Source organism: Toxorhynchites rutilus, chromosome 1, assembly GCF_029784135.1.
Source record: "Toxorhynchites rutilus septentrionalis strain SRP chromosome 1, ASM2978413v1, whole genome shotgun sequence".
NCBI classification, from domain to species: domain Eukaryota; kingdom Metazoa; phylum Arthropoda; class Insecta; order Diptera; family Culicidae; genus Toxorhynchites; species Toxorhynchites rutilus.
In genome coordinates, this window is record NC_073744.1 from 28,351,593 (window position 1) to 28,367,875 (window position 16,283).

Below are 16,283 nucleotides of genomic sequence, written 5' to 3' on the forward strand. Positions count from 1 at the left end.
CAATTTGAACGACTATATTTCCCATTATCAACTCGCGGTGGTGTGCGTCATCATGCTCATGTTTCATTGATCGGAATTCTGTTTTCCGCTTCGCACGAATGTGCCCCATTTCCGCACACTCCCTGGTCAATGTCGACATTGTCGCAGCGGTGGCATCCTCCTCCCTCAGCCGATCGCGAGCGCGCGAGGGCATCAGCATTACTGGCTGGCGCTGAGCCAAAAATACTATGAATATCAGCTATTTTGTTCGCTCTGCTTCTGAGTGCTCTGGCGCGCCCGGTTGTGTGCCAATCAACAAACCACCGTTTGGGCAGCTGACGACAGGCAGGTTTTGTTTACAGTTTCCGATCGTCCATTTGGTTTTATTTTTACTGTATTATATCTGTTCTTGTGGTAAAATTAATTTAGATAACGTCTCATTCTTTATCTTTTTTTTTCTAGGGAGGAAACAACGCCGGACACACTGTTGTGGTGGACGGCAAAGCTTTCGATTTCCACCTGCTGCCCAGTGGTATAATCAATGAAAAATGCAAATCAGTTATCGGTGAGTAGCATTTCTGTATTTTTATTCTACAAAAGTTCTGTCTCCGTATATCGATCTAATAGGTTTGTTGGGAAGGGCAAACAGTTTGACGTGACAACTTCTGTTATAGACCTGTCGACTTCCGTCGACAAATCAAGGTTAAAGTGCAAAAGTTTGTTTTTTATGCTGCAAGCGAGGCAACTCTCAAAAAAAAAAAATGTTTGTTTTACTAAGCAAGTTTAGTCTGAAGGGAGAAATTAGCAGAGAGCGTGCCTTCGGTCCGTTATAGGGAACAGAATCTGATCGGCAGATTTTTCGTAGCGATGATAGTATGCTTATAGTACTCTATGGATTAAACCTACGATAATTTATGGGCATTTAGAAGAAACACGACAATCGTTAAAAGTTTTTGAGTCTGGATAAATGAAAATAATGGAAATTGATGACTGTTTTCCGTGATATGTAAACGTTAGTTGGGTCTTGATTACAAACCTGATGATGTGCCATTAGACCGTTAGACTTCATTCATGCAAGCCTGGTTGACTTCGCTAGTTGTCCCTTGAACTCATGAGTTGAGTGATGAGCGGAAAATCGAGAAGTCAGGAGTTATCATTTGAAAGTGTCCATAGCCATTTTGACCCGCTGAGTTTTGTAAAGAAACTCAATGTTTGGAGTTTGATGTTCGAAACTCATAGCTGATCAAACACGAATAAGGTGGAGTTCTCCTATCTCTTTGTTAACACTTTACTGACCGCTCACGAGATTTCTCGTTTTTGCGTTCCTTTTTTACGGACTTGTGTGTTAGCGGATAAAAGTTTTTGTTGCGTGCAATTTTCTGTTCAACAACTTGCTGGATTTCATGAATAATGAATGTTTTTGATACTATTGAAATAAATTGATTGTTTATCAAGTAACTTCTTTCACAATCATGCTCATTAGATAGTGAATTGAATCATTCATCTTTCCAGATAATTAATTTTTTTCTTGAGCATGACAGAGAATAGTTATAGACTGAAATGTGAGCATGGGTCAATATAGGAAAATAAACAGAATTTGGAAAATCAAAAAAAGTTATTCGAATAGAGTTATCGAAGTTATTCGATAGAGAAATATTTTACCTATCTTCCAGCCATAATTTTATTAATCGGAAAAGGGTCTGAGAAAAGTTATAGGCCAAGTTGTATGAGAGAAACAATAGTGGAGAGAAAAATCGGTAAATTTTCGAAAAGCGCTGAAGGAAAATTCGGAAAATTCAATTCCCATATGTTCGAAAATTACAATATGATAAGCGTTGTTGGTCCATTCGATGTTTGCGCTAACGAAATTGATCTTTGATTAAAGGTGGAAATGGATTTTCAGGCGAAATAACGCACTCCTATATCTTCTGTCTATATTAATAAAAATGGAAGGCCAAATGGGTTGCTAAGCGCAAAACCCGAAAAAGGAATGGTTCGAATCAGTGCCACAAATTATCAAAATTTATTCACGAATGAAAGAATTAGCTTTTTCCCAGTATCGCATGAATTCTCTTCAGTTGGAACTCAACACCATATCTCTCATAATGAGTATAACACATGAGTCGAGACGCGTGAACTTTATCTGGTATATTGAAAGAAAACAGCATGAACGAATTTCGGAAAGCCTGCATTCAGGCACTTTCATTTGTGTCAATAATTTCATGTGATTATCACGAAAGTTGAATTGATCTTCATCGCTTGCAGCGAATTTTTATTGAAAACGTATTTAATTTCCATATTTAGAATAAAAGAAAGGGCCAGGAATCCGGAAAAGCCAACATTAGTTTTCGTTGAGCATTGACTGTTGTTCGGTGTTGAGCGTATCATTAAACCGGAAGTTAAGCAAGATCATGTTCGTTTTCCGCTCACCGATTGCCCATATAATAGGAGGTGTATGCCATTTCCGGTCCATTGGGAGTAAATTCATAAAACATAGCAAGAGTTATGTATACATTCTATTGCCGATGTCACCAAAAACAAGAATTTTGAGTGATGAATGGACATGTTTTACCACTATTCGATTTCACTCTCAATTGGCTGACGTTGAATTTTATGCTTTTATTTTCACTAACACGCAATGATCTTCAATTTCTACGTTACGAATATCATGACGAAAATGAAGATGCAAATGAAAAATGAACTTCATGGCAAGCTGATGTTGATGTTCATTCCACTGGTGTTCATTGATAGTGTTGTTTCATATTTATCGACTAGAGATGGGCAAATCAGCTCATCATGATGAGCGGCTCAGAGCCGTTCAGCTCATACAAGTAAGCTGATCATTTGGAACAGCTCTTCAGCTCAGTTGAATTTTGCGGTTGTTCACACAATTGCATCTGAAACGTAACTACAAAGGGACACTGTGAAGTGCATGTTTTCTGATTAGACAGAAATGCAAAATAAACGAATTGTATTTGTAATTAGATACAAATTAAGACTGATATGAATTCTAATAATCTTTATATATGAAACAAGGTTTTTCCCACGTACGTATAACTCATCATCACAGGAGAACGACTGATCAGATTGGTGTCGTCTATATATCGTTAAGTTTGTCTTCACTCAAATTAGAATGACATAATACTTTGGAGGAAAATCAAGATAAAAAGGAAAATTCGAAAACATGCGTTACACATTACTGCAGTGAAAAGTGAGATAGAAAAAAATGATTGCGATTTTTTTCTATAATGAAAAATTGGTTCAATTGAAGGTAATTTCTTTAATTGGAATTAATTTTGATGACATTGAGATTAATGTGTCGTTATTGTGAATATAATGAAATAATTTTACTTTGATACTTTGAAGGGTATTAAGTTAAATGGGAAAATTCGAAAAAAAAATCGACTACTCATATGTATATTTAGCAGTGAAAATCATCAATCAGATTATTTTACACACTTGAACGATAACATACAAACTCTCTTAAAATATATTCGTTATTTTTTTACCCAACAAATATAGTCTCTAAAAATTATTCATATGGCAGAACAACGTTTGCCGGGTCAACTAGTATAATATACAACAAATACTGATTGCTGAAATCCAACTTAGAAGATGCTGAATTTTAACAACGGAATAACTAAACCGTTTAAAAATATGAATATTCAAGATGTTTGGTTTTTCTCATATTCATATTTCTCATATTTCCTTCTTTCCTTTCCTTTCTTTTTCTTATTTTCTTTCGAAATGTAGCCCGAAACGACGGTCTTAGATAAAACTACCAAGATGAACTTTTTTTTGCATCCACACTCGCAAAGATATATATATATAAAGGTTTCCACTAATAGGCGTAACGAGAAATATTTATTCGCGATGACAAGGGTCACAAAGAGACAGCCACACTCTATCTCTATCATATTAGCAAATGTGAAGATTGTAGAATTTGTTGTACATATTATAAAAGTCTGTTTTTCCACACGGAAGTCTGTTACCACTATCAAACCATTACCAATCAATCATCAGCATTGATGCCGGGTGATTTTTGAGTTGTTTTGATTTAGCACGCGAAAATAATTTTTTGTGTCTCAACGGCCTCTACCAGCCGGGTGCTATGATTGATGCTAGGATCGTTAGCAAAATCTCAAGCAGAACTGTGGGATACCCAATTTATGTGAAAACAAAGGGAAAATGTCAGTGGGATACTCGATATGTTGGCTCCTGTCAGTTCAATAGGGGTTCTCTAAAGACGACACTCGGCTGGCCTCCACAGTCATGTTTCAATAAAATATAATATATTGATTTCATTTGCAAACAATTATTGATGTAATAATGTTTTCCATTTTGTAATGTGTTGTATGGAAAATATAATCAAAAAACGAGCGATTTAATATTTTCAAATTAAAAAAAATGGGTGGGTTATATCTATGATATAACCGCAAGGTTGACGTGGGACTATCTTAGCTTAGTAACCATTTGTATGTATTGATTGCAGTTTGCATGTATTTGCAATGGCGATTTCCCCAGACACCTTGGTTTAGAAGTCTTTATAGGTAATCAGATTTCAGTCGGAACAAAAATACTCCCGACCTGCATGAACTTGCAATCCCAATTTCCCTGGACACCTTGTTTCTGAAGCCTGTGTTGGGGAAACATATTTTAGTCGGAACAAATTGCCCTCGACTTGCATGTATTAGCAATGCCAATTTTCCCTCGCTCCATGGATTTGAAGTCTGTGGTAGGGAAACACATTTCAGTCGGAACAAAAATGCCCCCGAATTGCATGTATTTGCAATGCTAACTTTCCCACGCTCCTTGGACTTGAAGTCTGCGTTAGGGAAACGCATTTCGGTGGGAACAAAAGCTGCCCCTACTTTCATGTATTTGCAATGTCGATTTCGCCAATGCTGCTTGGTTTTGAAGTTTGTGTTAGGGAACATATTTCGGAGAGAACAAAAGTCCCCCTACTTTCATGTATTTTCAATTCCGATTTCCCCAACGCTGCTTGGTTTTGAAGTCTGTGTTGGGGAAACCGTAAATCGGGCCAATCAAAACGAGGCAGTTAGGGCGTTTAGATAACGCTTAACATTTTACAGTTATTCAATTATTTATCTAATGAAAAATTACATTTTATTAATTGCGATAGATGCGTAGAAATATTCCCTATCAATTGATGCAAACATCTTTCCGATCCAGTAGAAAATGTTCGAGTTATAAGCATTCGAAATCTTGCATTTTTTCCTGCATGTTCAATGTTTATGTTTTCATTTTACCCCCCATATATTCCGGTTAGACGTAGTCCCACGTAAAAAACTTTTCCTATCTGGCATCTATGCTAAAGCGATAGAAAGAAGAGAGACAAACGAAAACAAACTGACGTCATATCACGAAGAGCGGGAGATAGATAATTCTTTCGCATCTCACAACTGACACTATCTGCAGCTCTACCGCTCCATAGATCATGAGCTCAGCAGCTCAGCAGCTCATCAGCTCAACAGCTTAGCAGCTCAGCAGCTCAGCAGCTCGTCAGCTCAACAACTCAGCAGCTCAGCAGCTCAGCAGCTCCAATGTGAGCTGAACAGCTGCGTTTTTTCGATTGCGAACCGATCCGAATCCGCTCACTTTGATGAAGCGATTCGGATGAACAGCTCATGAGCGGATGGCACATCTTTATTATCGACTCTCGCTTGAGCAGTAGGTTATCAACACGGCTTACAGAGACAAGGCTAGTTCTTTAGCGAGTAATCATTTTTTTTTTGATGACGTCATCTGATTCGTCAGTGTAAACAGTCGCCAGTTGTATTTTGTTTTCCGACTTACGCGTAAATGTTCCTGAAATGAAAAATCGAAAATGGTTCAATGCGCTGTGAGCGGGTGTATAAATTATGGAAATGACATTATCGGGCTTTTTTGGCCCTTTTCTTTCGCTTTCCGAAAAACCGACAATTATGTTCTTCGTGGATAAATGTTTTATCAAATTATTCATGGTGTTAAATATAATCAACTATATTATCAACGCACAAACTTACAAAGCACGAAAAATAAAAAATAAGAACACATTGTTTACTTCAACGACTCAGATGACGTCACTAAAAAATGACTGATCCGGAGTAGCTAGCCTTGTCTCTGTAAGCCGCGGGTTATCAATACAAGACAGGCTGAAATTCGCCGTATTTGAGTGTTTTGGACGTGAATATATTCGGCATTGGTACGAATTGAGCTGTCTTTGTTTTGTTGTATTCGTCATTGCCGTAGATCAATGTTATGGTGAGAAAAAGTTTAGAAATCTTTGAAATGCTTCGAGAGAAAGTTTGAAAAAAAATTAATTCTCATTAGTTCCACTATGACATTGTTGTTAGCCCAGTTGGATTTCGCGTTTGCGGAATTAAGTTTCTTGTTCCGTTAGTGTGAAGCGAAAATTATTCTCCGGTGAAAAATAAAAAAATATGAATAAAAATTTACTTTTCTGTATCAAACATGTATTCCATGCACCGGAGAAACATGTTATTTGCAAGTGAGTCAGGAATCTTGAGCGAAAATCATGTTTGAAAATAAATCCATATTATAGTGATGAGTTTTGGTGGAAGTAATAGGAAATTTATAGTAAATGGAAATTGTAAAGATCAATCAATGTAGAGTTCTGCGATTGAACCCACGAACGTTCGCTCGGTAAGTAAACCTGGAATTCATATCAAAAAAATAATTTTGGGCGGGACGAAGTTCGTCGGGTCAGCTAGTTTTTTTTATATATTATGTTGATTGAACTGCTTAAAAATACGATTATTTAAACAAAAAAGTCGTGTTTTTCTTCGACCAGATTTTGATCGTCTCGCCTTTGAGCGCACTTCATATGAAGTGCCTTTACACAGTACAAGACTGTAGAGACTGTAGAGTCTGTAACAGTGTAAAATAGCTCGATTTCACATCTTTTTATTTATTCCCTCAACTTGGGAAAGACCTGGAAAGTTCTCCATTTGGGGAATGGTTTCAACGGTTTGGACAGTTTCGTTGAGATTTTACAGCATTTTTCGCGAAGAGCTTTGGCCATCCTAAAAATAATGAAGAAAGCTCTGACAGCGGACTGCGGAAAATATGCCCAAGGGTGCAATTTCGCAGACACTTCATTAAAATTTTCTGTTTTGGATGGACGTAATTCGAATAACGACGAGTCCTCGCTAGAGGTAATCGATATTCCAACATCCTGAACGTGTGAAAATTGTTTACTTCCTTTGCACAATAGATCATCATATTGTTTCTGAAGAGAGTCTTCTCTCAATAGCTTACAATGTGTCAATCCTACATTGTGAACTATTGCTTGGGCAATGATGTAAGTCTCAAATATGATTCTGAATCTGGGATAACTCAACGCGTTACAGAAATAATAATTGACATATTTTGGCAGGGGACCAGCCCTGTCAACAAAATAATTAAGAGATGAACATCACTTTTATCTGAGCTATAATAGATGATCTTGTTCGTATGGATAGGCAAAGTAGTTGTCTCCTCCCGGTTCAATTTGAAAATATAATTGTACATTTCTGGCAGAGCAAAATCATACTAACAGTAGCTGAATTCTTCTCCAATTTTGTTTTGCAGGTAACGGTGTGGTTATCCACCTTCCCGGACTGTTCGAGGAGCTGGCAAAAAATGAGGCGAAAGGACTCACCAACTGGGAGAACCGGTTGATCATTTCCAATCGCGCCCATCTGGTGTTCGATTTGCACCAGCAGGTCGATGGTCTGCAGGAGGCCGAGAAGGGAGGCAAATCGCTGGGTACCACCAAGAAAGGCATCGGTCCGTGTTACTCGAGCAAAGCCACTCGCAATGGGATCAGGGTTTCCGATTTGCTCGGAGATTTCAAGATCTTCAGTGAGAAGTATGTGTCTGAAAGGCATAATTTTTTTTCGATTTTTTAAATCTTTATTTTACACTTTTAGATTCGAGTCTCTTGTGAATATGTACAAACGTCTTTTCCCCAGTTTCGACGTCGACATCGCTGCTGAACTGGCCAGGTTAGTGTGTACTTGTCTAATTGACGAAAACATTTTCCATTGTAACTACACTGCGGTTCTTTCACTCCAACATTTGCTTTTCTCTTTGTTCGACTTTTCTAGGTTGAAAAAAGTCGACTCGCACTATCGAGTAGACTGTAAAATGAATAAATAAAAATGTTGAAGGAGCACCTGACTCTGAATAAATGCATAAATTATTTCAGAAAGAAGGGGTTACATGGCGGTGCTCCTGTTTTTCATACGCTACCCACTGTGGGCATCGCTACTGTGTGTGTGACTGACTGCAAAAAGACACAAACTAATTCGTCGTTACGAAACGATTCTTCCACAGATACCGCGAGTATGCCGAACGTTTGCGGCCACTAGTACGTGATACGGTTTCCTTCTTGCATACGTCCCTCAAGGAACACAAAACTGTCCTGGTGGAGGGTGCCAATGCTGCTATGTTAGATATTGATTTTGGTAGTTTGGTTGAACCCCTATTGCTGGGCGGATCGTCTTGATTTAACACCGATCATTCGATCTCTTATTGTAGGTACCTATCCATACGTAACCAGCAGCAATTGCAGTATCGGTGGGGTGCTTACTGGTTTGGGTTTGCCTCCACAAACCATCGGCGAAGTTATTGGCGTGGTGAAGGCCTACACCACTCGTGTTGGTGATGGACCGTTTCCAACTGAGCTGCACGATGTAAGGAGCACTTCGTCTTAAAGTTGATTATACCCGCATAGCAGGAATTTGAAATGTTTGTTTCTTTCAGGAAATTGGCTCACTGCTGCAAAAGCGTGGCGGTGAGATCGGTGTTACCACCCAGCGAGTGCGCAGATGTGGCTGGCTAGATTTGGCTCTGCTGCGGTACACGGCCATAGTGAACGGCTACACATCGATCTGTCTAACCAAGCTGGACATTTTGGATACGCTCAAGGAAATCAAGGTGGCTGTGAGGTGAGGATTGAATGGTGTAACAGTTATTCGACAATGTTTCTGAATGCCGAAATTCTTTGAATATTTCATCAATAAAGCTTATGCTTTATTTTTTTCAATTAACGGGTAGAATATATCGCACTGATTGGGATTTGACAACCCTTGGTATAGTTTTTGCTCAATTACTAAAACACTGGGACAATTCTTTTAAGCGAAATGACGTTTCTCAATATCGTTTTGAAGGGACAAACAGCTGACGAATTTCATGCCAACTCGACCGACCATTGGCAGCAACATCTCAGATGGCAGTGGAACGTTGTGGGTGTGAAGACATTGATCATTTAAACAACTTTGTATACTTGAAATTTTCAAAAAAGAATTCTTTGAAAAACTACTATCAATGTTTAACTCGTTACATTTTAGTGTGTAAATGATCGCGATTGACATATTCTGCGAACTTTTTTCTATTTAGAAACACGTCAAGAACATGTCAAACGCGAGAATTCACACATAAAAATGTTACGAGTAAAACATTATTTTTTCAGGAACAAAAGTATCATATATAGGGTTGGGGCGGGTCCCGTAGCTTCTGGCGGGTCATCAAAGATGTGTGAGGCCGAACGTTGTCCTGGTGGAAAACAACACCATTCCTATCATTTCTGGCCGCTTCTGGTCAATCGCCTGCTTCAAACGGTCAAGCTGCTCACAGTAGAGAACCGAGTTGAGGGTCTGGATATAGTTGAGCAGCTCATAGTGGATGATTACCTTCCAATCCCACCAAACACACAGCAAAACCTTCCTGGCCGTCAATCCGGGCTTGGTGATGGTTTGGGCCGGCTCACCGCGCTTCGACCACGACTTTTTTCACTTTAGGTTGTCGTACGTGATCCACTCTTCATCACCAGTCACCATCTTCTTCAAAAATGGGTCGAGTTCGTTTCGTTTCAGCAGTGCATCGCAGGCGTTGATTCGGTCTAAAAGATTAATTTGCGTCAACACGTGTGGCACCCATACATCCAGCTTTTTTTTGGAATCCAATCTTCTGCAAATGGTTCCAAATGGTTTTATGGTCTATACCATAATTTTTTTTCAAAGAAAACATGAAAAAGTTGTCGTTAGAAAAACTTTTTCCCTGTGAAAGTGCCCATCTTCCGATGTATGGATGGCTTGTTGATAATTGTATGAGCCTTTCATATATATTTTTTTCAATGTTTAAACAATACGTTTTTGAGAAAAAATAATTTCCATCTTTAGAATAACTGTTTTATCAGCGTACTTTTTTTTGTTTTCTTTAAATTCTTTTATAAAAATTAAAACTATTCCCTATATAGATCAGACTCGAATGTATACTGACTCGATTATATATGATTAGATTATATACCATTTTAGACTCGATTATATATAGTCCGAAAAGAATTTTTTATATTTCAAATATAACTTAATTCAAGGGAAAATAAATGTTTTCAACATTAAAGTGAAAGTGAATTGGCTATTATGAGTACAGTGGAGTAAACATCGTGATTTTGATAGATTCTAGTTGATGATTCACCAGGAATTGTTTAAAATAATATTGCAGCGAAATTGAAAAAAAAAATTGGTGGGTTATATCTATGACATAACCGCAAGGTTGACGTGGAACTACCTTAGCTTAGCAATAATTCGTTTGTATTGATTAAATTCTTGATTGAATGAAACAGTTTCCAAATTCAATTGAGTTCAATATATTTGCTCTGTGAGTGAAAAAAATGAACAAATGCCATGTAAAGTCAATTCATTTATTGTGATTGATTGTTCTTCGTTACAAGTAAATTTAATGACGGACCTTTTACGTTTGGTATGGTGACTAGAACAAAATATATGTACGGAAGAATTATCAAACATTTGATGAACCAGCCTAAGGCTGAAAATCTTTCCAATAAAGACAAAAAAAAATTATCAAATGATTATTTTATTTTACATTTCCCTCTGAAGTTTACATCCCAAAAGTGTACATACTTCTCGAATCTCGAATTTGCTTGAAACTGGGAAATTCATTCGCTTCTAGTGTCTGCACGATTTTCCCAGGTTCCTAAGTTTAGAAGATCATGTTAGGATAGACATATTCCACTCTGCACAAAGGCAAGCGAGGACAAAAGTACTCGCAGTTTGCATTTATTTGCAGAGCCGATTTCCCCAGAAACCTCGGTTTTGAAGTCTGTGTTAGGGAAACACATTTCAATCGGAACAAAAATACGCCCGATTTGTATGAATTCGCAATGCCGATTTCCCCAGTAATATTTTTTAACTCGATTATATACAGGATTTTATTATATACTAGCTGTACCCTGCGACGCTTTGCTGTGGCACATTGTGGTTGCATGGTTGAGTTTAATTTTTCATTTTTTATGTTGTAACAACAATCCTAGATGTGTTTGTTTGTTTTGTATATTGTATCACAGTTTGAGCTCAATCGGTTCCGTACTTTTCGAGTTTTTGACGCATACACAAACGAACAGAACATTTATATACACATATATATATATATATATTCATTCACATATATATATATATATTCATTCACATAGAATTCACTATCACATAGAACATATATTCATTGCTGAATAGTCGATTTTCATTAGAAACTCAATTTCAGAAACGTACTCTGGTAATATATAAAATCGTTTTTCTTCCAATTTTCATTTTTTTTTATGCCGTAACAACACTCCTTGAAGTGGATTGTATATTGTGTACAACTTTGTGCTCAATCGGTTTCGTACTTTCCGAGTTTTTGATACGTACACAAACGAGCAGAACATTTTTATATATATAGAGATAGTGAAAGGAAATCGAAGAGTCTTCGAATCATGATTAATCGCAAACTGCACAGAGCGCGATCTGTACAAGTTACGATCAACTATGACTCCTCTTCCTTCCCTACAGAATGATTTTCTTTTAGTTACTCTGAGTTTATTAATAGATCGTATCAACGGATATAGTTAGGAGAACCGTAAGACTCTTTTCACTCGGTTTGTGTGCAAATCGCAGCAGTAATTTGCTCCACGGAGGCAAGTGTTTCTACAATATACGATTCTCACTACATCTCGCCTCTCCGCTCAGTTTAGCTTACCATAACCCGAATGTTAACGAATGTAAAATTGACTCTCCGAGTGCGTCTTTGTAAGTTTGACGGGAGACGGGTGTGAAGCAAAACCGCACTAGTTTCGGCAACTGAAAATTAGAGCGATGTAATGCTCAGATCATAGATGTTCGTCAGTAGTAAACAGTCCGAACAATATCTGATCCCTAGCTTCACCAGCTGAGATTAGTCGTTTGTAGCGTGCCCTCACGATAAACCTTCAATCGTATGAGCAAAGCTTTGGGAGTGTAGACAGTAATGATTCCACTGCCATATCGCTTTTGTGAGATTTTGGCAGCTCTCCGTTTATAGTCTTCTCTATGTGTAAGCATGACGAAACATATACAGTGCCAATGAAAATGGCCATTTCGAATTTTCAAAGGGAACTAAAAAATTCAAATTTCAAAGGGATTAAAAATGTATTGATTCCCACGAAAAACTACCTTATGCAAAATATCAGCTCAATCGGACTTCATTTACTAGTGTCGAACAGCGGTCAAAGTTTGAGTTTTTTGAAAACCGAAAAATCGCACAAGGGGGGAGAAAGGAAATCGGGGTTTTGGAAAAAAAAATTTGGTGCCAAATGTCTTTAAATTGCATGAAACGTCGAGATCTACTGTCATCCCGATTTTTTTTTTGTCAAAAATCGACACTCTGGGACTTTGTCGTTTTTTCGGTATACAATGCAAAACGTATGGTTTAGGGGGCCAATGAAAATCATCATATTTTTCATACGGGACTCCCTCCGAACTGTTGATTTGCACGATAAAATACCCTCTGCAAAATATTGACTCATACGGACTACATTTACTATTGTCGCAGATCTCAAAATTTAATTTTTCTGAAAATCGAAAAATCACCCAAGAGGGGAGCAAAGGAAATCGGGGTTTTCAAAAAAAAAATAATACCAAAGTGTCCCAGAGTGTCGATGCAATTTGAAGACATTTGGCATCAAAATTTTGTTTTTCGAAAAACCCGATTTGTTTTACTCCCACCTTGTGCGACTTTTCGGTTTTCAAAAAACTCAAACTTTGACCGCTGTTCGACACTAGTAAATGAAGTCCGATTGAGCTGATATTTTGCATAGGGCAGTTTTTCGTGGGAATCAACATTTTTAATCAAGTTCGCTTAGAAAATTCGAGGGTAACTTTTTTCCCATACATCCATTGGCACTCTAATATATATATATACCTATTCATCGAACGCTCGAGGCGATTTTTTCCCATCACTGTCGAAGACTGTATATAATCCAGTCCGCTCTGTATTTCTATCTTAGACCTCAATTTTTAGGTTTTTTAGTTTCATAGTTAGGAATTTTTGTGAAACATTTTTTGTAGATTGCTTTTTTGATAAAAGATGCTCAACCTTTAACGAAAGAGCGCATTTTTCGACGGATTTCAATAAATTCGGTGCTTTATTTCCATAGCGAGAAAAGGTACATAATTAATGTCGCTTGATTGGATTTTATTGGATTACAAAAGGATAATGAAATGAAAATTTCAGAAAAATAATGGGAGTTGAAATAAAGGGATAGATGTGTGTATGTAATGTATTAATTTGCTCCAGATCACGTTGCATGCATAAAAAGGCATAGCCTAACAGAATTCCTGAAATATAACGAAATGCCGCATGTATGGCGGCATTCAATTTTTTAGAATATTTGCAATGTCGCGAGTGTGACGGCATTCGTTCGCTAAGGGTTAAATGACCTCAAATATCTTTACACCCACAACATTTCACAGCAGTCTGAGATGGTGCTGCCAATGGCCAGTCGAGTTGACATAAAATTCGTCAATTGTAACATTGTGGTGCGATTCTTTCAGGCGCAGTTGAGTTCTCAAAAAAGTCTAACCGCAAATACCCTCAATCAATCAGATAAGAACACGTCACAATGTTGAAAAAAATGTACCGAAACTATTTTCCCTTTGTTTGAATGCGCAAATAATCCGGTCGATCTTTTTCCCTATTAGTTACAACCTGAACGGCGAACTAATCGACTACTTCCCGGGCTCGATCAGCGACCTTGGACAGGTCGAAGTCAATTACATCACGGTGCCCGGTTGGCTCAAGTCGACGGAGAACGTGCGCGAATTCAGCGAGCTTCCACCGGAGGCACAAGACTACGTCCGGTTAATCGAGAAAAACTTGGGCATACCGGTGAGGTGGATTGGTGTTGGTAAGGGTCGCGAATCGATTATCAACGTGAGGGACTAATACTGAGAAGAGATGACATGATAATGATGTATGTGTCTTTTTTGTTACAATACGCTTTGTGGTAATTCTGGGGATTTATTAGCAGACGGGACAGAGTTGAGTTGTATTACTTGAGAGCCGGAATAATCCTAGCCGCTACATATGGAAGTAGCGTAGCCATAGATGATCTTATACACTAGTGTTAATTATTACAAAGGAAGCGAACTTTTGAACACCAAATTCTAATGGAACACAATATCAGCTTTCGAAACAATTAAACAGGTCAGATGCCGGTTTTAAAAATATCCCCCTCAATTATGTGTAGTATAATAATTGTACATTTTTTGAAACTTACATTAACTTTTCTCGATGATACGACCTAAATCGTTACTACTGTTGTGTTGATGGTAACAGCGCAAGCTGTTATTATGATTGGACAAATACTTAATTAACTGTACAGTACAGTGTTATCGCACAAATGAAATAAAAAATAGCCTAGTATTGAGGCCCTGAGGTAAATATAATCGACCGAGAACAGAATGTTAAGAATTACTATTTAGCTAGGTTGTATATTGATGAAAAACAGAACTGTACACATATTCAAAATGCTATTAAGCCGCTCTTTGTTTGCAAGCTGACAACAGATGATAATACACATACTGAAAAAATCTTGGTTTTCCACGGTTGACGAATGGAATGTCGTGCTTGGAAGTATCTTGGACAAATGAAAGCATTTGTCGTTTTTTGTTATTACCAGGCAAAAAAAAACCAGCTAGTGAAATTTTTGTTCTACTATTCATCATTTCAAGATAATGCAAGTCGAGCGTGCTTTATGTTGATGCGTATTGTAAAATAAACTAGGTTAATTAGTTTAAGATTCTATTTCTATATCTAGGTGCAATATCACATTCTTTGCCCTATATGGTATTACACTGAAACATTTTTCCTACCCGATTGACGCGTAAAAATCACGTAAAATAGTCGTGTAAAAACAGAATCCAGCGTACTTCACCCTGTGGAATTATTAGTATAGTATTACTTTCGCTGTTTTTGAGAGTACTTAGATTAAATTTCGATGCTCGTTGTACTGTTGGGTCTAATATAGATTCGTATATAGTATGTCATTATTCGGAAGAATCCTTGTTTTCCAATTCGTTAATTCGCAGTAGCTTCGCGGATCCATTAATTGAATGCTGGTTGATAGTTAATTACTTTTGTTTAAGCTGGTTCTTTCAACGCAGTTTGGGTCGTCTGTTGAGGAATCGCTGGGGGAACTACAAACAATTACTCGCGACGCGGAACACAACAAAATGGTGGACACAATGGTAGAAAGGCACGATTACAATTACAATATTCACTGTATAATGGCGGAAAACAAGATTCACTACGATAACCTATTAATCGAAGAACAACAAAATACCGCGGTTTGGATGGCCACACAATTTACACTTTAAGGAAGGAAGGAAGGTATTGAATTAGAGAGACTTTAAACTCTGAGAGTTCATTCGTCTCTTTACACTTTAAAAATAAATTGATTTTTATATATGTAATTTTTGTTTTATTACAATTTTTCTGCATTTTTTGAATGGCTTGAGTTCACCGGTTTTGTTGCGGACGTTCGCTGCGTTGGTGCACTTCCGGTACTCCTTCGATGGCTGGAACAGGCGGTGACGGGAACGGGACGGCTTCGTAGCACGTAGCACGGCCGGATGTGAGGATGGCCGGTGTCTCTTATCTGTCAGAGAGTCAATTATGCTAGTTCGTTCGCACTTATCAGTTCGCGAACACTCACGGTAAATATTCTACCGAAACCACTGGAATTCAATTGTGAACTAGCCTTTTTACGTGGCTAGTTCACAAACGGAGGACGTAAACCCTTTTATATTTAGGGATAACTTTTAGTTAAATTTTGCAGTAATAGCAACTGCGTCCGTCCGTGAACAGATCTTCGCAAAGATTCCCCGAATTTTTTCCTCTCAACGCCTTTTCTTCTTCTTTTCAAATTCCGTCCAACCATTGAATCTCCCGACCCTATTCAGGTTCCCTGATATTTTTCCATTAAG

At 37.8% G+C, this 16,283-nt stretch overlaps 1 protein-coding gene across 1 annotated transcript in view; it reads left to right on the forward strand.

The window, feature by feature from the left end:
* The window catches only part of LOC129761883 (adenylosuccinate synthetase), a 39,481-nt gene extending 24,386 nt beyond the window's left edge, over positions 1 to 15,095 (forward strand). The window contains exons 2-8 of the mRNA XM_055759713.1: positions 442 to 544; positions 7,573 to 7,852; positions 7,914 to 7,988; positions 8,320 to 8,450; positions 8,524 to 8,678; positions 8,749 to 8,933; positions 13,998 to 15,095. Coding sequence (XP_055615688.1) covers positions 442 to 544; positions 7,573 to 7,852; positions 7,914 to 7,988; positions 8,320 to 8,450; positions 8,524 to 8,678; positions 8,749 to 8,933; positions 13,998 to 14,241 — 1,173 coding nt within the window. The 3' untranslated portion in view covers positions 14,242 to 15,095. The remainder of the gene's footprint in view (positions 1 to 441; positions 545 to 7,572; positions 7,853 to 7,913; positions 7,989 to 8,319; positions 8,451 to 8,523; positions 8,679 to 8,748; positions 8,934 to 13,997) is intronic.
* Positions 15,096 to 16,283: the final 1,188 nt, after the last annotated feature.